This window comes from Aptenodytes patagonicus, chromosome 10 (genome assembly GCF_965638725.1).
Source record: "Aptenodytes patagonicus chromosome 10, bAptPat1.pri.cur, whole genome shotgun sequence".
NCBI classification, from domain to species: domain Eukaryota; kingdom Metazoa; phylum Chordata; class Aves; order Sphenisciformes; family Spheniscidae; genus Aptenodytes; species Aptenodytes patagonicus.
The window spans coordinates 16,739,372-16,761,945 of NC_134958.1; the positions used below are offsets into that span (position 1 = coordinate 16,739,372).

General features: G+C 39.8%; 1 protein-coding gene across 5 annotated transcripts in view; it reads left to right on the forward strand.

Annotated features, from left to right (window-relative positions):
• The first annotated feature begins 793 nt into the window (after positions 1-793).
• Positions 794-22,574, forward strand: part of RNF111 (ring finger protein 111) — a 54,842-nt gene continuing 33,061 nt past the window's right edge. The window contains exons 1-3 of one of the 5 annotated variants that reach the window (XM_076348294.1): positions 943-1,055; positions 4,770-4,902; positions 13,220-14,112. In XM_076348294.1, the coding sequence (XP_076204409.1) occupies positions 13,239-14,112 (874 nt within the window). In that variant the 5' untranslated portion in view covers positions 943-1,055; positions 4,770-4,902; positions 13,220-13,238. Of the gene's footprint in view, positions 828-942; positions 1,056-3,715; positions 4,903-13,219; positions 14,113-22,574 lie in introns of those variants that run through there. The other 4 variants (XM_076348293.1, XM_076348296.1, XM_076348295.1 and 1 more) reach the window with 4 other exon arrangements.

Genomic DNA, 22,574 nt, shown 5'->3' on the forward strand with positions numbered 1-22,574 from the left:
ACCTCAGCTGGAGAAGTCCCTTACAAGGTATATTGACATCAGTAGCGTAGAGGTAAATAGGAAGTTTCACCTGTGCGTAAGTCAGTAAGTGCACTGCTGCAGCAAATGCAAATTAAATTCCTATTTCTAAAGAGAGCAAATGCGATTTGTCTGCATTTCCTAGCAGCTGCACCTATTGTTTGGCTCTGAGAAAGGCAGTACGGTACACTACTAATGCAGTTCTTGGAGCACCAGGCTGGCCGATGGTGAAGGACCGGCGCAGTGATCTAACGCAGGCGGCCATGGCAGCCCAGGCAGCACCACAGAGAGGCCTGGTAGCTCACGGTTCAACTCCGACGGCTTAGCTACACCTGAGCGATGCTAAAGGAAGAGACGTCACTGGGTAGAAAACTAATGCTTCTGTACAAGATCTAGGAGAAATGCAGCGACGGCAGCCAGTGCCGCTGCCCGCGAGTGAGGCTGGCCGGGGCAGTAGCGGCTGCCTGCCGCCGCCCCGCCTGAGCCGCCTTCCCCGACGTCTGCTCAGATCTTCGTTGTCCTCTTCAGGGCAAGCGGGCGCTGAAGGCGGCGGCGGCGTTTCCGTGCCGAGGGGCTCCCGGCCCGGGCACCTGAGGGCGAGGGCAGCCCCGCGGTGCGCTACCGCTTCCGCCCAGCAGGGGGCGGGGCCCCGCCAGCGGCACCTGACGGGAGGAGGGGCGCGAGCCGGCGCGACTGCGCTTTGCGGACTGCTGTAAAGCAGCGCCGAGTGTCGCGCTGCGTCTGGGGAGGGAGCGGCGGCGGCGGGGGCTGCGCGGGCTGCGCAACAACAAAACGTCGCCCGCCTCGCGGTGTGTCACCGGGGCCCGGGCGGCTGCGGCCAGGCCGGGGGGGCAGCGGTGCCGCGAGGGGCGGGCGGCAGGGCAGGGCGCCGCCGAGGAGGAGGCAGCGGCCTCCCGGGCCGCGCCAGGCAGCGACGCGGGGTCCCTGCGGTGCCCGCTGGGGCCGCTTCCTCCCCTCCGGCCCTGAGCAGGGCGCTGGCAGCACCCACCTCTTCCCCCTCGGCCTTACTGTCTCAGGTACGGGGGGCGCGGCGGGGGCTGTGGCGTTGCCCCGCACCCTGTGGGGCATTATCTCCCGGCGGGTGGGGCCCGCCGGGGCCGGGAGGGGGGCGGTGGGCTCCCCGCTTCTCCCCGGCCCCGCCCCGCCCTGCCCCGCACCGACGGCGGCAACGGCGGCCGGCCGGCCGGCCGGCGGGGCGGGCCGCCTCTGCCGGCGGACCTGGCCGGAGGGGCGCGGGGGCAGTTAGGCGGATGGGAACTTCAGGCTGATTCCGCCCCCCCCCCCCCCCCCCCCAGTGCCTCATTGACGCACAAAGCAGTATCTTCACTGCGGGAAGCCGCAGCACTCTTTTGGGTTTTGTTTCCTTGAAAATTTGTCACAAATTTTCCCTTACGGAAATGAGTTTTATTTGTGTGCGTAATAGGGTTTGTTACAACGTCATTTGTTTTGTTGGCAAAGCTGGTATTCTGTTTCTTAACCCATATTAAAAAAAATCATTGTCAGATGTTTTTTGTCCGATAAACAAGGAAGCAACGTTCATTTGGAAATGTAGGCCGGGATCTACAGCGGTGCATGGGTTTGTAACTCTTATTGAAATGGACAGGTGTTAAGGATCTATGTACTTTTTTAAGTGTCTTGTGTTTTGGTGATTAGGGCTGAGCATACATTCGTGGAATTTTTGTTTTGTTTGAGTAAGCTTTTCCATGGCTTGAAATGGTTTTGTGAAATCTTTAGCAAGGCCTGCGTGCTTTAGCTGATTAAATGATACCCTTAATTCCTGATACTCGGGTACTCCTCCAAAAGAAGGCATAATGCAGGAGGTAAGATCTTGCTGTAACAGCCCAACTTTATTTGATTTTAACGCAATTACTTCAGAAACAAATATTTGACAAAAAAGATAAGAATTAACTGCTCAGCATGGAGACTTAGGTAGCATTTGTCATGGTGGAATATCTGTATTATAAACTAATAAAGAAAAACTAGGTTTTCAGGTGGTGAAATAAGGCCTTACATTGTCTTTGTTGTAACCAGTAAAAAATTCCAAAGTTAGATTAATTCTGGATGCTTAGTAGAAATATTTTTGAGGAAAATTAGTATTTAAAGAATTGGAATATTTTGCCAGTCTTAAAAACAGAAATTAAAGCTTCTAATAGTTCACATACCTGTAGTCCTTGCTATCAAAGTAGTTTTCCACCAGTTCAAATGTTTTTACTCTTTTTTTTTTTTTTTTGATAGAGGGACTACCTGAGGCAAAAAAACCCCAAACAACTAAAAACCTGTTAGCCAACATTATCACCAATTCAGATTTGTACTCTTGCTGATGTGCAAGGGTTGATAGGGAAAGATGTGATCTTGGTTCATTTGATAAAGTGAACATCTGGTCACCTGTCTCATACTGTCATCCACGGTATAAAATGACCTACTGAATTCATAAGACAGGAGAGGCTGCGTGCACATTTTGCATTTCACTTTACTTAAATAAAAGTGTGTAAGACACCAAGCTTCCTGTTTTAAAACTCTTGAAGTCTTGCATATTTAAACATCTGTTTATTTTTATTGATGGTTGAAGCCCTGGCAGCTACAGCGGTGGTTGTGTCTAGTATTGGGAGCCTGGGGGTGAACAACAGCTCTTAGTATTCATGCGTATTTCACGTGTCCTTTCAAAATCTGGATGGGAACATTCTGACCTTTCAGAACTGTGTCTTTTATGAAGCAATGGCTTTTGTAAAAGTGTATTATTAAGAGTGTATCTTAATATATCTGTGACTTGCACTTTATCTTCAAATTAATAACTTTGTAGACCTACATAACCAGATCAGTGATAACTCCTTGTCTTTCAGTGGAGGTGGCCATGTTGCAATAACATTTAGCTGACAGCAGTTACTGCCTTTTTTCCCCAGATGAAGAATCTTTCATTTCAGTTGTTTATACTTCCTCTAATGGTGAGGACATTCTTTTGAGAAGATACAGGTAATAGCGTCCCCCTCCCTAGCTGATGAACTATGGAGGCTTAGATGTCAGGCAGTTGAATAAATGGGGAAAAAATTGCTTGGGGGGGATGGGACAGGGAACAGGATGATTTAATTCACATGTAAACAATGGGGATAGTATAGAGAGATGGATTTGCCATAGGCAGATGTTGTCTAAAGATTTCCCCACAGGTTTACTAATGTGCAACCTCCTTTAGGTCAGTTTTATCACCAGATCTGTAGTGCTTTAGCTGTTTGCATGTCAGTGAGGTTGAGAAGAGATTCAGAAACATGTATATTGAGTAATGTTGTATGGGACACATGTACAACATAAGGACAGGATAATTGCTCCCAGTCGTAGTCTCTTAAGTTTTGTCAGTGTAAGTTACAGTGATCAGCTGCTTCCAAAGTCTACAGTGCTCTTAAAAGAAACATAAAATGTATCCGCGGCCAAAGTGTTATGCTAGTGAACTTCCTTCAGGCTTAAGTTTAGATTAGTGTTTTTCTTGGTGGGCTGATGTCAAGCCTAACAGAGACCCCTAATGGAGCAGAGGGGAAGGAAGAAAGGAAAACATTTCTTTCACTAACCCAAAATTTTGCTAACCAGATTTTTTTTTTTCCTGTTTTATATGTTTTATATAGTTTATGCTATTTAGAAAAGTAACTACTGTGAATTAAAGTGATGTCTTCCTTATTAAGTGTTTACCAAGTGAAATCTGAGAAGGCTAGTTCAAGACTTTACTAGCAAAAGAGTTCCTTCTGTATTTTTTTTGCCAGTAAAGTACAGTCCTAATACTTGGCTACTGTCAAGTAAAATGTTTGATTTTACCCACTGCCACTTGGCTCTACTGGGTGAAGAGTGGAGAAGTCTGCTGCACTGTCCTTCCCTCTTAAACTGGTAGATCTACTCAGTTTAGTATCTGAAAAATCCCCTACTTCTCACAGGTTTCCTGAAGAACAGCATAAAACTGTCCTAATGGTTAATTTCATAGTTCTCACTTGCAAGGTTCTTGTTAGCAGTTGTGGCAAAGATCATGTCTTTCTTTGCTCCTCAAAGCTTTGTCAGGAAGTGTTTGCAAAATGACACTGCATAAGAACAGTTGCACATACCTCAAAGGTCAAAACTGCCATGGGGACTAAGAAATAATTTTTTAAAATTATTTTTTATGGCTATGTAACTCAGAACTTCCCTAGCTGTCTCTGGAAACAATACTCTTAAACTTGGTTGAAGCAGAATTCCTAGTTAAGATCTTAAGCTCCAATAAAAAAGTGTATTTTGTCATTCTTTTATAAAGCTACAACTCCTTATCCCCAAGTTCATTGCTGTTATGTTTGTCTTGGAGTTCACTGAAGCCAAAACATTCCTGATTGCCAAATCATAATGCTTATGTCTTAAAACCATGATTTACATAGTGTTAATGTAGCTAACTGAGTTTAAGCCTAGGACAGAGCAAAGACATGTCTAGACTGAAGAATGTGCTTGTGAACACCATGTTTGTCAAATCCACCTGCTTGCATCCATTGTGCAAAGCCAAACAGATTCCTCACCCAGGTGGGTATGTGCATGCTAATGCTTCACTGATGCTTGATTGGTGCTAGGATTTCTATGGGTGCCTTATGGTCTTGGACTGATTCGTAGTGTATTGCGGGAGGACTAACATGTTGTTCGTAGGACTCTCTGCAGAATTGCTCTTATCCTGCCAACTCATCTAGCTGAGGCACTTCCAGCTGCGCATGCTCCGTGTGTTCTGTCTATTCTAGCTGGAGCCAGGCCATAGATCCAGTCCTAGGGAAGAGCTCTTCTGTTTGTAGCTGTCCTGTGCTGGATCCTGCTAGAAGATGTGAGAGACAGACAAGACACTTTCAATAGTCTCTCCATAAGAATACAGTGGTGGTAAGTCTCAGAGGTGAATGATAACATGGCATAATAGAGGCATTCTGTAGCTATTCTATAGGTGGCCTGACATTTCTGTTGCAAGATAATTGCTTTACTGCTCTGAATTGACTTACGCATGAGGAAACAAACCTTGAATGTCTCAGTGGAAATTTTTTCAGATATAAAATTAAGGAGACTTTGTTGGTCCAGAGGATGGATACTGTTGGTTACGGTACTTTACAGTACAGTTACTGTGGTCTGACTTATCTTCGAGATGGCTTTGCAAAGGTTAGTAAGAGTAGTACTGTCCTTGAAATAACATTGTTTCACTTTTAAGAGTAGACTTTCCAAGCCAGTGGTGGTTCCTAGAATTGGCTGCAAGGAGTGAGTAAGCCTTCCTGCATTGCTGTGGCTCATGGAACTGTAGCACCCCTCTGCAAAGCACAGGCAAACTCTTCTGTCTGGGCTGGATGTAATGGAGTGTCTTTGGGAGACTGTAGGCAAGAACCTGTCTCCAGAACATTATCATGCAGTTAGTAGCTAATACTATGCACGTTATTCTGAAATACTGTACCTTTCTGTAGGGCAAAAGATAAGTATTCTGCTCAGAGAATTCTCAGATAATTTTGTCATTCAAAAATCGGAGTATCTGTCATCACTGTGGCTGCATTAAAGCAAACAAAGGAAATTGAGAGTGGTTTGTAATGGTATTTCATATTCTCCTGTGAATAAAGATGTGTTTGATACTACATAATATCAAAGAAAACATAATAGAGTTTCAGATTACCTTCTGATTGTTGCTGTTTATATTATAAAGAAGCATAGATCTTTAACTATCAATTGCTTTATTTTCTGGCAAAGATTAGAAGACCAATATATAGTATGCTAAAATTTAGTAGTTAAAACAAGCTTTAAAAGAGCACTGTTTGTCTCATGAAGTGGTGAAAATGAAGAACAACCAAAAGTGAAGAACAGTGCAATAAAGTTTCAAAATCTGATTGCACTTGTTTTGCTGATAGTGGAACTGAATATTGGGTATTTGTGTTCTTGCTACTTACTTTGCATTGTACAGGTTGTCCCTGCTTGATAGGAATGAAATTAATAGAACATGACTGCCCCTTTTGGGCTAACAAGTGGGGTTTTTTTTTGTGAACTGCTCAGCGAGTTCTTTATTTTTGTTGGAGCAGGGCATGATAGCACTGAGATTCGATCTTCCTGGGATTGTGTTGGGGGTGCAGCTTCTCAAATGGCTCCAGGTCCTCTGTCAATCTCCATTGCGTCACGGTCATGCATGAATCAGTCTTGTTTGTCTCTCTGCCCTTGAGAAAGGGAAGTAGTAGTGCTTAGGTTATCTCACTTTTGCTGAAGGTCTTGTACGAATTTTATAAGCTTTTTCATTATCCTATTGGTGTCTTGATTCATCTGATGGAAGAGCCTTGCCAAAAGAATAAAAATATATCTTTTTAGTGAGAGGAAAGAAATGACTGTTGGTGTTCCAAAATACAGCTTGTGCGATACTTTCATTCACTGGTCTATTCTTTGAGCTCTTGATAGTCATGTTTGCCAGTTCAAAAAAAGTACTGTGGTAGGAATAGTATACACAAAGTAAGATTTCTTTGTGCATACCAGACTTCAACTGAGGTTTTCTCATGAAGATAACGGTACCAGTATTAGCTTGTAAGAGTAAAAATAATGTTAAAAGTAAAATCTGATAAAAGCCAGATATTAGGGAAGGGAATTAATTTTAAAAGTTAATCGTGAGTTCAGTGAACATATGCAAAGAAAATAAGAGTTAGGACTGAATAAAGGAACTACAAATGCAAGTGATAGAAACTTCCTTTCTGAGACGATCTTAAATATTCTGTTGACTGATACCATTCTATATATGGGCACTTGGGGTGGGTACATAAATGGTCTAAGATAGCACAGCATTTTTATGGAAGTGGAATTGCTGTGTTCTTTCTGAGATTATGACAACAATATGTTCCACAAGCTCTTGGTAGTCTTGAGAGCTGTCTCATTGGGAACAATTTTTGTCTGCACTGGCCTCTAGGCTCAACCCAACTAGACACCCAAGTTGCCTGTAAGTGTGCTTAGGGTCTGGGTGCTGGAGAGTGCATCAGACAAGAGGGAAATTACTGTGTTTGTAATGAGAGAGGGGCAGGAAATGGAAGATGGGGAAAATGAGGAAATAGACTACTAACTGCTTTGTAAATGAAGCTTTTTTATTTGCTGCTTTTCATCAAGTTGGCTAGAAGTCTAGATATTTGCTGAATAAATTATTTGGCTAGCTGGGTCTAGGTGTGTGTATTACACCAACAGGACAGAGACCAGTAATTTGGGGTTATGTAAGAAGCATGTACTTAAGATAGGCATTTTCTCCAAAGTGGTTGGCTGGTCATGTGTCAAAGCACTGTGTACTTACTGTAGCCAAGCTTGAGAGAATTGATCAAGGTGCTTTTTGACACCTAAAAAGGAGATTGTTTCTTGATGGTGAAGGGAGTTGACTATATTTTAAGATGTAACTGAAAATACATTTTCAAAGTAATGATATATTAGATTACATGTATTCATCAACCAAGTTTACACCAAAAATTTCAGTTAATGTTGTGTAATGAACCATTTCACTGTTTTATAGTGCTTTAATGCTATCATACTTTTTGATTGCTAGTAATGGAATTAATTCTTAATGACAAAATACTTTGCTCGATCTTAAAGCTCAAATGTGTTCTGCTTTTATATGTGATCATAAACTTTGCTGTAAAGATCTCAAACTTTGAGCTTGTTTTTAGGCTTAGCAATTTTGAGGGACTTCCCCACTTTGCATGAATTTTCTTGCACTGCTGTATGTCTTGGTGTGATTAATATCAAAGATCTTTAATTTGTGACATGAATGGATAAAAGTCATGTACACTTCATGATTCTGAATCGAGTCATACACTTTAGAGGGGAACTTAGAATAACTGTAGTTTTCAGGTAGCTGTCTTAACAGCTCTTCATTCAGTCTTTACTTAAAATGACTTAAAAGAAGATACTACCCCATTTTTCCTCTCCAAGTTTTGATTCTGTAAGTTAATAGGCAAATGTTTTGATTAGGAAGGAGGAGCACTAATGCTGATTGAGCTTACTGCATCTTGCTGCTTTTTAAAAAAAGCTTCTGAGGACTACTTTTAATTAGAGAGAGATTTTGTAGGATCTTCTAAATGTTTAACAGCAGATGATCTCATTTTAATGAGTCTTAATTATTTGCCCAATATTTTTGCAGTCCCTCTTAAACTTTGTCTTTTGTGTAAAAGCGTTGGACTTAGATGTAGCATGGGTATTTCTTACGCCTAACCACTGAAAATACTTACAATGGATTGGAATCTAGTTAAGTGGTAAGCTCTTCTTCCAGCTTCTGTCTTTTTTGGTCAAATCTTTTGTTCAAAGGTTTGTAACAGCATTTCTAAATAGTGAAGGAATGGATTATTTGTCATTGTTGATTGCTGCCATTCACTTAAATATACTCATGTTTCAGCTGTTGTGTAATTTTTGATTGGAAGCCAGCAGCTCTCCCATGAGTAAGCAGTCCTTCAGGCTCTGTATTGGTTAGCAAAAATGAAGAGTTCTTGATTAAAAAGGGGAAAAAGGAAGACCCGGGGAACTACAGGCCAGTCAGTCTCACGTCTGTGCCTGGGAACATCATGGAACAGATCCTCCTGGAAGCTATGCTAAGGCACATGGAGGACAGGGAGGTGATTCAAGACAGCCAGCATGGCTTCACTAAGGGCAAGTCCTGCCTGACCAACCTAGTGGCCTTCTATGATGGAGTGACTACATCAGTGGACGCGGGAAGGGCTACAGATGTTGTCTATCTGGACCTCTGTAAGGCCTTTGACACGGTCCCCCACAACATCCTTCTCTCTAAACTGGAGAGCTATGGATTTGATGGGTGGACTGTCCAGTGAATGAGGAATTCATGGTCGCATCCAGAGGGTAGTGGTCAACGGCTCAATGTCCAGATGGAGACTGGTGATGAGTGGCGTCCCGCAGGGGTCTGTATTGGGACCGGTACTGTTTAATACCTTCATCAATGACATAATGGGATCAAGTGCACCCTCAGCAAGTTGGCAGCTGAGTGGTGCAGTTGACATGCCTGGGGGATGTGATGCCATCCAGAGGGACCTGGACAAGCTTGAGAAGTGGGCCTGTGTTAACCTCGTGAGGTTCAACAACGCCAAGTGCAAGGTCCTGCACCTGGGTCGGGGCAACCCCTGGTATCAATACAGGCTGGGGGATGAAAGGGTGGAGAGCAGCCCTGCCCAGAAGGACTTGGGGGTACTGGTGGATGAAAAGCTGGACATGAGCCAGCAATGTGCGCTCGCAGCCCAGGCGGCCAATCATATCCTGGGCTGCATCAAAAGCAGCGTGGCCAGCAGGTCGAGGGAGGTGATTCTGCCCCTCTACTCTGCTCTGCTGAGACCCCACCTGGAGCCCTCAGCATAAGAAAAACACGGACCTGTTGGAGCGGGTCCAGAGGAGGGTCACAAAAGTGACCAGAGGGATGGAACACCTCTCCTTTGAGGAAAGGCTGAGAGAGTTGGGGTTGTTCAGCCTGGAGAGGAGAAGGTTTCAGGGAGACCTTATTGCAGCCTTTCAATACTTAAAGGGGGCTTATAAGAAAGATGGGGACAAACTTTTTAGCAGGGCCTGTTGTGACAGGACAAGGGGGAATGACTTTAAACTAAAGGGGGGTAGATTTAGACTAGCTATAAGGAAGACATTTTTGACACTGAGGGTGGTGAAACACTGGCCCAGGTTGCCCAGAGAGGTGCTGGATGCCCCATCCCTGGAGACATTCCAGGTCAGGTTGGACGGGGCTCTGAGCAACCTGATGTAGTTGAAGATGTCCCTGCTCATTGCAGGGGGGTTGGACCAGATGACCTTTAGAGGTCCCTTCCAACCCAAACTATTCTATGATTCTGTGAGTACTTAGTTGAGTTACTGCAGACTTTTCCATAGTTGTAAGAGTGCAAATATACAAAATGTTTGAATCTGAGTTAACTGGCTATTATATCTAGGCTGCTTGTTGGAATAAAACTAAGCTAGTAAATAGTGTTTCAAGTGCACTAGTTTTCACTGCATGGTGGTTCAAGTTTTTTGTCATCTTACAGTAGTTTGAGGTTTCTCAAAGTGTACATTTTCTTGCTTTAATTTTTTTGCTGTAACTTAAATAGCTCTATCTGTATTTCAGCACAGTGGCCTCTGTGCTAAAATAAACAGAGCTTATACAAAGATAATCACATTCAGAATGCAGAACTTTCTTATTGATGGAGATTTCCACACTAGAGTTTAGCAATAAAATGGGGGGGGAAGCACTCCAATGAGTAGAACTGAGTCCTTTGTAAACCAGCCCCTGATTGTGTTCACATGATGAGAAAATGTTCAGATTTTTGTTTCTTAAGAAAACTTCAGAATTAAATAAAATTGTCCCCTTAATTTATCCTGTTAAAAGGACAGGAAACTGTTGTGTATAGGCTGGACATGTAGTGTATGATGGTAAGTTATGACTCTCTGAATAAATTAACTTTTTTTTTTTTCCTGAATTGAAGTATTTTGTGGATTTTCTAAAAAACTTGTGATGAAATACGGTGTCATTCTGGGAGGGGCTGGCTTGCTTTTGGACTGTGGAAAAAATTAAGTGTTGCATTTCTGTAAAACAGTGGTGCATAAATAACAGACAAAAATACTGCCTTAAAGGTGACCTTGTGAGGATGAGAAAAAGACTATGTACTGCTTGTTCTCTGTGTGCTTATAACATGTTTGAACTATGATTTCCTGGCCTTGTTAGAAATTTTATGAAATGGAAGTCTCAGTCTTAATTTTTCCAAAGAAAGATGGTGCATGTATGTTAGGGTAAGTACATGCATGGGGAGGAGCATGTGAGAGCTGGTGTTTTCCTCAGGAGCTGTCAAGAGCAGAGAATGGTAGATATCAGAATTCGACAGCTTTAATAGAGGCCTCTTTGTTTACTGTATAGACTTCTTACACTCTTAATGTTTATTCCAAGTTTTTTTCCAATTTTGCAGCTTCTTTTTTTCAGTCCTAGAGAAGGGGGTAGCCTTATATAGTGCATTCCACTAAATCTTATTGCAATTGAAAAAAATATATATATTGTCCAGGATACAACAGTCTTCCCTTTAACACATTTAAGAAGTATCTCCTGCTGTGAATTGTGCTTTGATGAAGTGAAAGTAAGAACTTGTCCTGTTGTATATACTGACAAGAGGTTTAGTCCAGCTTGCATGCAGTTACTTTTTGACTTACTGATGTAAAACATACCTATCTGCCGTAATTCCAGCAGAAAACAGCAACACTTACATAGTTACCACAGGATATAGGCCTCACATTTAACAGTAGTTGTTATAAATTTTGTGGGATTTCCAGTGAGAACATTCAAATGGATCTTTTCAGCTGAGGTTCTAGGACCCACAAGATTCTTCATTTCCAGAAACATTCAGTGAACTTACGGCTTCTTTAGATGTTAGTACTGCAGCATATATGCATTGTGCAAAATTTTTATTCCGGATTACATCACTTGAAGATTTAGATTAGTTGCTTATGGCTATGAAGAGAACACAGGCTTCCTGGGATAATGCATCAGTTTATACCCGTTGCAAACTGAAATAAGTCATTCTTCAGGTTCTGTTAGGAACTAGCTCACAGCTGCTCCTGAAAGCATCAGTTTGTGAAACAATCTAAGAAATGTTGATTTGACTCTGTTCTGTAGTCTCAATCTTGTATTGATTTGTTCTATGACAAAATAAACAAGAGCTTTAAATATTAGCACCAGATGTAAGAATGTGTTAGCATTTTGAAGAATTTGGAGGTTCAGGCAGAAGATTACGGACTTGAGTAGGCAATGCTACTTAACCTGCCATAGATCTTGCTGTTGTTACCTTAGACTTTTTTTGTGGCTTCATGCATATTCCAGCTGTGCTGCTTAAGGAGCCTCATTTCCACATAAGGTATAGTTGCACGTATTTTTCTTAAGCAGCCTTATGGTAGTTCAGCACAACCTGCTGTAAGCCAGGTATAGCTCTTTGTGTGCTTATGTGACGAATTGGATTGGTGTCTGATCTGGTTGGGAAATTTATTTTTCAGATGGGTCAGCTCTACGTTCTGGTTCAGTGCATAAACATTTCTTCTAGAAGAGCATAGGAGATGTTCCTTCAAACAAGTGGTGAGGGAGGAAGAAAAGAGGGAGCGCTTAACTGCTTAAGTAGTACAAGTGTCAAATGTCTACTATAGCCTTATTCATCTGAGGCACAAGAAAGTGATATTGGTTACAGTAGAGAGTGCTTCAGTGGTTATCACAGTGGGAACCAAATTCTTTTGTCACTCCTTTTTGGGAATTTAAACAGAAGGCAGAGATGCCAGATGAAGCAGGTAGAAGGTGAATATATTACTGAGGTTATCGTTGCCTGTGTCTCTCAGTAGTCTTCAGTACAAGAGTTTTTCTTTGAAATAGTCCTTGAGGCTAATGTTGCATTGTTGTATGTTGACAGCCTAATATTTTGACAGGGAGGGGAACCTGCCTGGTACCAACTATTAAGGGAACATGTGGTATGATATGCACAGTTTCTGTCACAGGATAGAGTCAAAAGTACACGGACTGAAAATAGCTTTGTACGCTACTCTATATTATTAATTTGTGGTGTGTTTTTAAAGAAACTCTAGGTAATAAATGGATTTCTATTACTTTACCCCAAAATAATAAGGTTCAACATGTCTCCTGTTTTATTCTTTTTAATGTCAGAAAAGAACCATGAAAATCAGTAACTGATTTTTATAGCTCAGTGGTCACCATGCTGTACCATGTATTGTGTTCAAGGTATTTACTGTCCATATATACAGGTATAGGGGAAGATGTAAGCCTTAATTAAGCATGCAGTTTCGTTGATGGCTAAATATTAGAGCTATTTAGCTTAAACTTACATAACTTCTATAAGCAGTAGCCTGTAAAACTCTCATGTTTAAGTATCGGTAAAACAGACATCATCCATACATTTTGCAGGCGACATACATCAATATTTGCTCTGTGAAAGTAATAATGTTTTCACTGACTGTAAGAACTACCTTTCAATGCAAGTTGCAAGAGTTCTGTCTTAATTCAAAATTACATTGTCAAGCAGTATTCTTAATATTATGAAACAGTTGTATTTCAGTTACCACTGTTTTGCTTTTCCCACTGGGATGTTAGTCTTAGCAGTAAATGGCTTTTCTCTTATTTCAGTTTTGCTCTCCAAAAATCTGATGCTTCTTTTTCTTGATGCATATCTATTTTTATTTCTAGGCCTTTCTTAAAACCTTCCATGTCTAAATGGACTCCTGAATGTAATATAGTTTATACTCTAAAAGCGGATATGAAGAGTGAAGTTTCTTCTGATGCACCAAAGAGACAGGAGAGTCTGAAGGGGATCCTCTTGAACCCTGAGCCTATTGGGGCAGCCAAAAGCTTCACTGCAGAAGTTGAGATGATTGCCAGTAAAGTAGGGAATGAGTTCTCTCACTTATGTGGTGATTCTCAAAAGCAGAAGGACATGAATGGCAACCGTACAGACCAAGACAAAAGTATTGTGCGAAAAAAACGCAAGAGCCAGCAGGCTGGTCCTTCATATACTCAGAATTGTCCTGATAAAGAAAACCAAGGAATTTTAGGATTAAGACAGCATCTAGAAACACAGAGTGAAGACAATGATTCTTCGTTTAGCGACTGTATCTCTTCGCCTTCATCTAGCTTACATTTTGGAGATTCTGACACAGTAACATCTGATGAAGAAAAAGATGCTCCTGTAAGACACCCTCAGGCAGTGTTGAATACAACAAGTAGAACTCATAGCGCAAGGTCACAAAAGTGGCCTCGGACTGAGGCAGACTCTGTACCTGGCTTATTAATGAAAAGGCCCTGTTTTCACAGTAGTTCTTTAAGAAGACTTCCATATAGGAAGAGATTTGTGAAAACAAGTTCGTCGCAGCGGACACAGAACCAAAAAGAACGTATTTTAATGCAGAGGAAAAAGCGGGAAGTGTTAGCTCGAAGAAAGTATGCTTTACTACCCAGCTCTAGCAGTTCCAGTGAGAATGATCTCAGTAGTGAATCTTCTTCCAGTTCATCTACTGAAGGGGAGGAAGACTTATTTGTGTCACCTGGTGAAAACCACCAGAACAGTACAGCTGTTCCTTCAGGTAAAACTAAATTCCTGAGGTGCTTTTTATTATTGAGCTTTCATCATGTACAATATGCTTTTTTCATAAGTGATTTGGGGCAGTTGTTTGTGTTTTTATGGAAGTTATACTGCAAATAGACTTAGTGCAGGTAATGTGAACGTTACACGATAAATTCTTGATGGGAAAAGTATATTCAGAGCTTCCAGTAAAATTACAACAAATCTAGAATTCTTTAATGTAAAAGGTAAAGTTAATGGTTTCTAAACAATGTACTGGAAGGTTGCTGAATCTGATTAGTCACATGCTGTGGAGTTGCTCCATTTTTTTTTTTTTAGCTGTTGAATTGTATTAAAAATTTTAGCTATTATAGCTTTGTCAGCTGATTGTGGGAATAACAATTCTGTCTGGTTTCAGAATGTAGAAATATCTGCTAATACATAATTAACTGCACTTAACAACTTAAAAAAAGATGAGAAGAAAAAAAAAAAATTTATCACTGTGATAAGAGCCTGAAATAGGATTCAGTTGAAGGTAGCTTTAGTAGTGCAGTAAATAATAAGAGAAAATTCAAAGGCCTGAAGTTGCGGAAAGCAAAGTATTGTATATGTATAAGGAAATGTTTTACCTAGATAGACTCCATGCAATAATCTTGCAGTTGGTTTACATAGATGTTTCTCTATTATGTCTTGACACGGTATTTGAGGGCATGCTTGAATGTTTGGAGTGGGGTTTTTTTGGGGGGTGTTTTTGGGGTTTTTTGGTTAGTATGTGGTGTTTTTTTTTTTGTCTTGTGTAGTTGTGGGGGGTTTTTTGCCATCTACCAATTTTCTTGGACTTCCTTTCATCTTAAATTTGCCAAGTGAAAGGCAGTCCCAAGACTGGGACCAGTAACATTCACAATGTTGTAGTTGTGCCTTCTGTTTATCATTTCAGCTTTTTAGAGAGCATGGAGAAGTACATACATAGAACACAGCATAGTGTTAATCTGTACAACCATGGTTTTTGCCTAGTGACAAATGTGTTGTAGAAAGTGAAACTGTATCTCAGACTGTGCCGATCATTCCTCTACGAAAAAAAACCCTGAAAATACAAGGACAGGTTTAAAAAAAAAAAAAAAAAGTCTGTATGTTCATGTTAGGGCAGGATTTATGCTTGAACAGAACCAGAGTACTAAAGACTAGATTATTGCTTGTTTTCTATTGTAGCAGGAAATAATGTGTGTTGTTTTTTAATGTACTGTTTAAATATGAGAATTAAAATTTGTAATGCAAAAAATCTTACTTATGCAGTGCTAGGGCTGCATAAATAACTCTGAAACAGAAGAATTATTGCACAGCCTTAATTATCTTCATGCATATTTGTGGGGACAGAAATGTAATTTTTTAAGCCTAAAAAAGTTACATTTGACACGCAAGTTCAAGCATATTGAAGGGTATGATTTGTAAATAATTAATGTATGGGGATATGCATACATTCATATTAAAAACCAATTTGGGAAACTACTGTGTTAACACTTCTGTTTCCAACTTAATAGTTTCTTCTCGTTTTCAGAGAGGATGGAGTTTCATGTAACTGTAAAATGATGTAGGACCATTAACAACTCTCTTTCCACACAGAGCACCATGCAACAGTGAAGCTGGTATATGGATGAGAAAATGTAGGTTATGGCTTCTTAGGCAACCATCTATTTCTAACCATGATAAATGTATTTAGAGAGAATTTTCAATTAATTTTTTTTAGTCTACTTGAACTGTTAAAACCTACTGCCCTTTTTTAACACAAATTCAATTAGTACCGCTTCTGTGCTTTTATTTCCCTTGAAGTGTAGAACAAATATTTCCATAAGTGAGGCTTTCCATAGGCATTTCAAAAGAATCTTTTTGGAGAGACATCTCTTTAAAAATTGATGTAATGATCAGTGAATATTCAAGCTGTTCAGGTAACTTCTGATAATTCAGTGATTCAGTGTGATGTTATTTTGATGATAGGAAGACTGGAACGTGCAATTTGTTTCATCTAGTTATGTGGGAAAGTAAGTGTATTGTCCAATGGCTTAATTTTTATACTACTTGAAAAGCACACTTAATTCATTTGAAATTGTTTATTGTCATGTCATGAATGAAAAACCTATTAGCTTTGCACCAGTTAATTTTAGATTAAAATACTGACATCAGTTGTAACCGAAATAAGGCGTGCTTTAAAGAATGTGTGTTATGGTGGCTGTACTTCAGGACTAACAATTGCAGTGAGTTGAGAAGTAATTCTGGCTTAGAGTATGCGAATACTGTGGGTTTCTTTTCCAGTGGAAGTATGTATTGATGGGAAAGTTTTGAGCATTTTATTTACATTGCAGATAAAATGGGAAGTTGAGCAGAATTCCTTTGTAAGTGTCCTATTTTTAGCAAGATAAAAGTGTGATTAACGCTTTCTGTAGCTTTCTGCTGTTATATAAAGCATTTCTAGTTACTGAGTTAATTGGGACAGAAATGGGGCCAGCTGGGAAAATAGCTATGCAACTTCTCTGTATAGTGAGCAAGCATGATGGTGTTTCTATGTGAGGAAAGGGTTGTATTGCTAGTAGTGCTACACTAGCCTGTTAATGTTAGGGAAGAATTGTTTTGCTCTAGATTGGCATGTGAAGGTTATGTATGCATCTGCTGAAATTGCAGAATATACTGAAGGACAAAGAACTTCTGCTAAGAATATGAGGCCTGCAGCATATGTGAAAGTACTAGAGGATAGGCTTAAGAAAGGAGAATAATAATAATCAGAAAAGAAAATACAATTTAAAAAGATACGGTAATAACTGAATTTTTAATAAGCAAGCATCAAAGTGATGTGACTAGTCTTGTAGCCTACTTAACAGCAATTTGTATTAAGGATATGTCACAAAATATTTCTTTGCTTTAAATGCTGATGTTTATCTAAAGATATGGTGCATTTAAAGAACCAGTAAATTTAATTAGCGTATACTGTTCTGGAAAATGTTTCTTTCTGATTATTGCGAGAAATTAAAGTAACAGATCTTTTTAACCAAAGTAGTGTTTAGTAGGTTAGTTCTTGTAGTTAATAAAACTAACTTGGCTGTTTTTGGAAAATTATATGAATGGAGATGTGTGTGGGGTTTTGGGTTTTTTTGTTTGTTTGTTTATTTGTTTTTTTAACAAAACCTTTTACAAAACCTTCACCAAAAACCCCAAACAACACTATATAAGGTTTTTCCTCCTTTTCCTTTTCTATCAGGGCTTCAGCTATTCTTCTGGTGGAACTTTGTGCTTTGGGAGTGGGAGAGTATTGAACAAGTACGAAATCGTGACACCTGGGAATAGATTATATTATTTTACCAACTGTTTGCCATGAAAGGCAGTTGTCCTCACTAAATGTGGGATGACCAGATGAAGTTCATTCAGGAGACAGAGGAGAGTTGGGAGCATAAGGACAACGTAAAAACCACTACATGTAGTTTAATGATACAGTTACAGTTGAAGGTACAAGTGCTTTCAGGGGTATATATTCTAATCTGAATGTTGGTCAGTTGGTTTTAATGGAAATACTGGGCTTACAGTTAAAATGACTGCAAGCAGCAACATTTTTGCTATGAAACGCAAATCTTGATTCTGTGTTTTGTTTAGGTAGCTCAGAAACTTTTCTCTAACCCTCGGAGGACCTGTATATGCATCTATAGAGATAATCCTCTTTTGACTTTCCTTGTCAAGGGTAGCAAAATTTCAACTTTTACTGTACTTGGATCTCTGTAACGTTGTAATGCAAATTTTCTGATATGCTTAAACAGGTATTTGATTTTTCAGCTTGGATTTAAAGGGCTGGGGGTGCCATTTGGAGATGGCCAATCTGTGGAGGGAAATCTAGCAAAAGCTAAAACTGGAACAAGTTTTTAGCCTCACATAGTCTGATTTGGCAGTAAAGCTGAACCCCGGGAAATGGGAAAGTGTTGTTATAAAAAAAGCTGGGTAGAATTTTGCATTGTCATAAATTGTTCACCTAATAGCACTTAAAATTCCGTCAGGGTCTGACGTGTTACTTTGAATTTTTGAGCAGCTAGTGCTAGACAGTCCTTGCCTATTTCCTTAGAATGTAATGCTGATGAGAAGCTGCTCCAGTTTTTGGTCAAAGCTGCTTAAAATGATAAGACTGAGTTTATTCACTGTCATCCTCTTGATTCCTCTAACATATATGTTGTCTGTCTTGCAAAAATGTTGAATATAGACATCCGATATTTTACAAGCCAGAGGCTGGTGAAAATGTTAAACATGTACCACTTCATTGTTGTACCACTATTTTAACAGGTTCAAGATGAACATGTATTAAGTGGAAATGAGCTGCCTGTTGTTAGAGTTGATTATTTTTCAGTTACTTAATCCCTCCTAAAACTCCTAAAACTACATCATGCACTCCTCTTCTCACAGTAACTGATGCAGCTCATAATCCAGAGCTTTTCTCTCAATAGCATTAGTAGACAAGGAAGTGAATACATATCCTTTCTACTGTGCCTCTTACTAGTGAGGGGTTGAGGAAGAACTGGGAAGTGGTGAGGAAAGAAGCACCTGGTTTTGTGAGCAGTCAACATTAACTATTGTTGCTATATCTGTCTGCTGTGAATTGGAGCTTTAAATAGCTACAGTAATAAAAACTAGTATGGGATTCACTTCAGCACTTCCCTGTAGCTGCTGTAGCTTTCTGTGCTGAAAAGATACTTCTAGAATTGGCTTGCTGTAGCGTTGCTGATAGGACTAAGATTTATGTGCTTGCTTAAGAACAGTCAGTAGAGTTTTGGATTAGCCCATATTAGCATGGCTCACAGTTGCACAAGATCCCCTAAATTCTGGTTGTTGACTGTCTTTTCCACCAGGGTGCAGACTCGTAAGCAATTTGTATGTTTTGAAAATTTCTCCCATCATGCACAGCTATTGGAAAGTATATTCCAAATAAGTCTCAGGTACAGAAAAACTGTTATCTTCTAACCTAGTGTCACCCAACACTAAGGGGACAGACGGGTTCTTTTAGGGATCCTCGGCAGAATGATGACGGCACTAAATCATAGTTACAATTAAAGCTTTATTTTCTTAGCAGGGTATTATGATTAGTATAGCACAGAATTTATTAGAATGACACAGGATTTCTACAAGCAGAATCAATATAGTACAATCTATAAGTAGCGTAATACAGAATTAATAATACAAAATTTATAATTTCTAATCACCTGGACCCTCTGCAGATCAGGTCAAATCTTAATATGTGGTTTGCTGTATCAATATAACAATAATAATCTAGACTTGAAAATCATATAAAAGAATAGGAGTCACTCACTCAATCCTCAGAGGAAGCAGATGATGATGGTCATGATTCTCACTGTCCAGCAGCAGTTCTGGTCCAGGTTCCCACTTAGGACTTGTAACTACTTGATTTTATAGACAGTGTTCTGTATGCTGTTACACTTCCCTGTTCTGTGATGGGGTCATCAACAACACCTGGTTGGCCGGGTGCCTGGGACCTTCAAGGCCAGCAAGGAAGGGAGTAATCATCCTGGTGCCCAGGAATCTTGAGGCTGATAGGGAGGGGAAGAAGAAATCTGTTTGGTTTGTCTGCTTGGTTCACAGGACCTTCAGAGCCTGAGAATGAGGGGAAAGGGAACAAATGTGTGACCCGCTCGGTCGCAGAGAATGGCTGCTTGCCTCATAAAATGGCGTTAGTTATGCTAACCGTATTACCAGGGGATGGGAGCAGGGGGTACTGGTCACACCTAGTTCAAGAAGTTTGAAAGCTGAAGAAGGGAGTACTCGTAGGATATTATTTTATCCATTTCAAGCTGAATTACTATCCAGGTAATTATCTTAACCTCACCAGCACAAGGTGCTGTAGAGGCACATAGTACCAGCAAGTTCAAAAAGGGATTAGATGCACTTACTGACAGCTGTCCATGAGCAATGAATAGACAAGAAAGTGGTCTCTGACATCTGTAACATTGTCGTGGATGCTGGGTAGTGTGAGAGGTTTCAGTTAAAGATTGTAGCCTGGATTTTCTACTCTGACCGCATAGTTTTACCTGCTGCAGCTGGCAGAGAGAATGTGGGCCTCAGCAGGCCCTTGGTCTGATCCAGTGAAAGCTTGGAACTCATTTTAAAATAAGTCATCTCTTGTCACTGGAACTTGACTGCGTGTTTTAAATCTCTTCTGTTTTCACTTATGGCTTGGTCAGACTGTCTCATTTGAAATTGTGTATTGTAAAACTCCTTCACTATCTTACATGTAATATTTAAACTAGTTAAACCCCATGTTAATTGCAAAATAGATGTAAAATACCCTCCAGGAAGGACAACAATCAGCCAAATATAAATTTGGATGTTATACCGGTGTTCTTTATGTCCTTGGTGGGGTACTTGTGTTGGTGATGATTGATTAATCTTTGAGTTATGCTGTGATCTTTCAGAGTTAAGTAATAGTATATGTATTATACAGAGAGTATAACCTGTATATATTATACACGTTACACTGTGCAAAGCTTAGTCTCTTGCTTCTAACTTCTGGATTATTAAAGTATTTGATTCTAAAACTTGCTTCCCAGAACTGCATGTGGTCTGTCAACAGCACCTAGCAGTTACAGTTCTGAAATAATCTTGCCATTTTCTGGGGAAAAGATATCCTTATTTACTGATCTAAATATTGGACTACATGGTATTATATTATTTTAAAAGTTATATTCTGCTTAATAAAGTACTTTAATCTGACAGATTTACTGTCTTGGTGATGTAGGGCATGGAGGAGGGAGTGTTTTGGTTTTTAAGGGATGATTATCATTTTGAGCATGTTCAAATTTGGATTCAAGCCAGTGTAGTTTATTCCTTCCTGTAGGTTGGCTGACCACTAGATTTCTATCATAAAACAGGCTTTTAAAAGAGAGGGGAGAAGCTTCTGTAAAGAAGTTACTAATTATTACTGATCATTAGTCATATACAAAACCTAATTACTAACTGCTGTTGATGGGTCTGAATTGTTGGGATATGCAAAACTTGCAAACTAAAATTTGGTGTTTTGCATGCACTATAAAATATTATTCATGGATGTGAGTAGGGAAAAAAAAACAAAATTCAGTGGAAGCTAATAAAATTCTTGCTGTAATTTTCAGTAGAAGTTTTGTTTTTAACCAGCTCATTTAAAATGTAGAATGAGTCTTGCAGTGGTGGCCCAAAGGCTAATTTAGTCACAAACAACTAGAGTATAATTTGCTTGCTGCGTTTTGTTACTCAGGAGATGACAGAGAGAAGTAGTGTATACCTGCAGGAGGATAATTTTCTGTTTGATTTATAGCCATAGGTATTATGCTGAAAGTAGTACAAAATACCTCTTACAGATCTGCATAACTATTTTGTTGCCAACAGTCCAGTGACTCTTCTCCTTGAAGGGAGATTACCTTCAAGGAGTATAGGATTAATACAGTAACACTCTCATTATACAGATTTAGCTGTTCTCCTACAGGGTCAATCATTTAGGTGATACATTGTTGAGTAAGGTATTCATATTTATACTTTAAGTAAGATCAAATTTGCTTGAAGTTCATTCCAGACAGAAGATGACTGGTCAGTGACTGGTACATGCATAAAAGCAAATAAATGAAGTATACCTTGTCATGGTGGACTATATAAAAACATCTTGTCTAGTGAACCGCAGGGTGAAAAGTAATACCGAGAAAGATGTGCAAGTATTTTGTCATCTGGTATATTTCTGGATTTGGATTTTTTGTTTGTCTTGTTGTGGGTTTTTTTTTCCTTGGTTGTTGGTATGTTTTGTAAATTGTGCAGTACATTAGAACTGAAATACCAAATTGGGTTGGTTTTATGCCCTTCCTAAGAAATTTACTTTACAGGTGTGTATATATACCAAGTATATTCCCATGTAGATCTAAGGATGGAGACACCTTAAAGATATGTTCAGCTGTTTACTGCTAACGTGTAGCCTTGGATTCACCAGATGGCTCTTAAGAGTTACGTATGTGGTAAATATTTGAGGCATGCAAGTGCCTCAAAATTATCTTGAGCAAATATTTTTAGAAACAATACAGCAAAACCTCTGAAAATCCATTTACTTCTGCATGTCAGTCATCTCACTAAAGAAGGTTTCCTTCTGCTTTACAGGTTTGTGCACTCTTAAAATTCAAGGCAACCATCTTGAATTACTCTGACTGACATATCAGTAAAGTTCACCTTCAGATACTAACTTAACCTGCAAAGTTACATTACATGGAACTGCACAACATCATGGATTTGCTAGGATTAGGCTTGGAGTAGTTCAAACCAGCAGACTTGAATTTTAAGTGCATTTGGCAGAGAACTTACTCTTTTTTTCCCCAGCTTTGATACTACAGAACATTCAAAAAGACATCTTAAATTTCACTAGTTCTTCAGTATCGGTACAGTTTTAATTCTTAATTGCCTTGTAAATGAAGTGCTCTAATGCTAGGATAA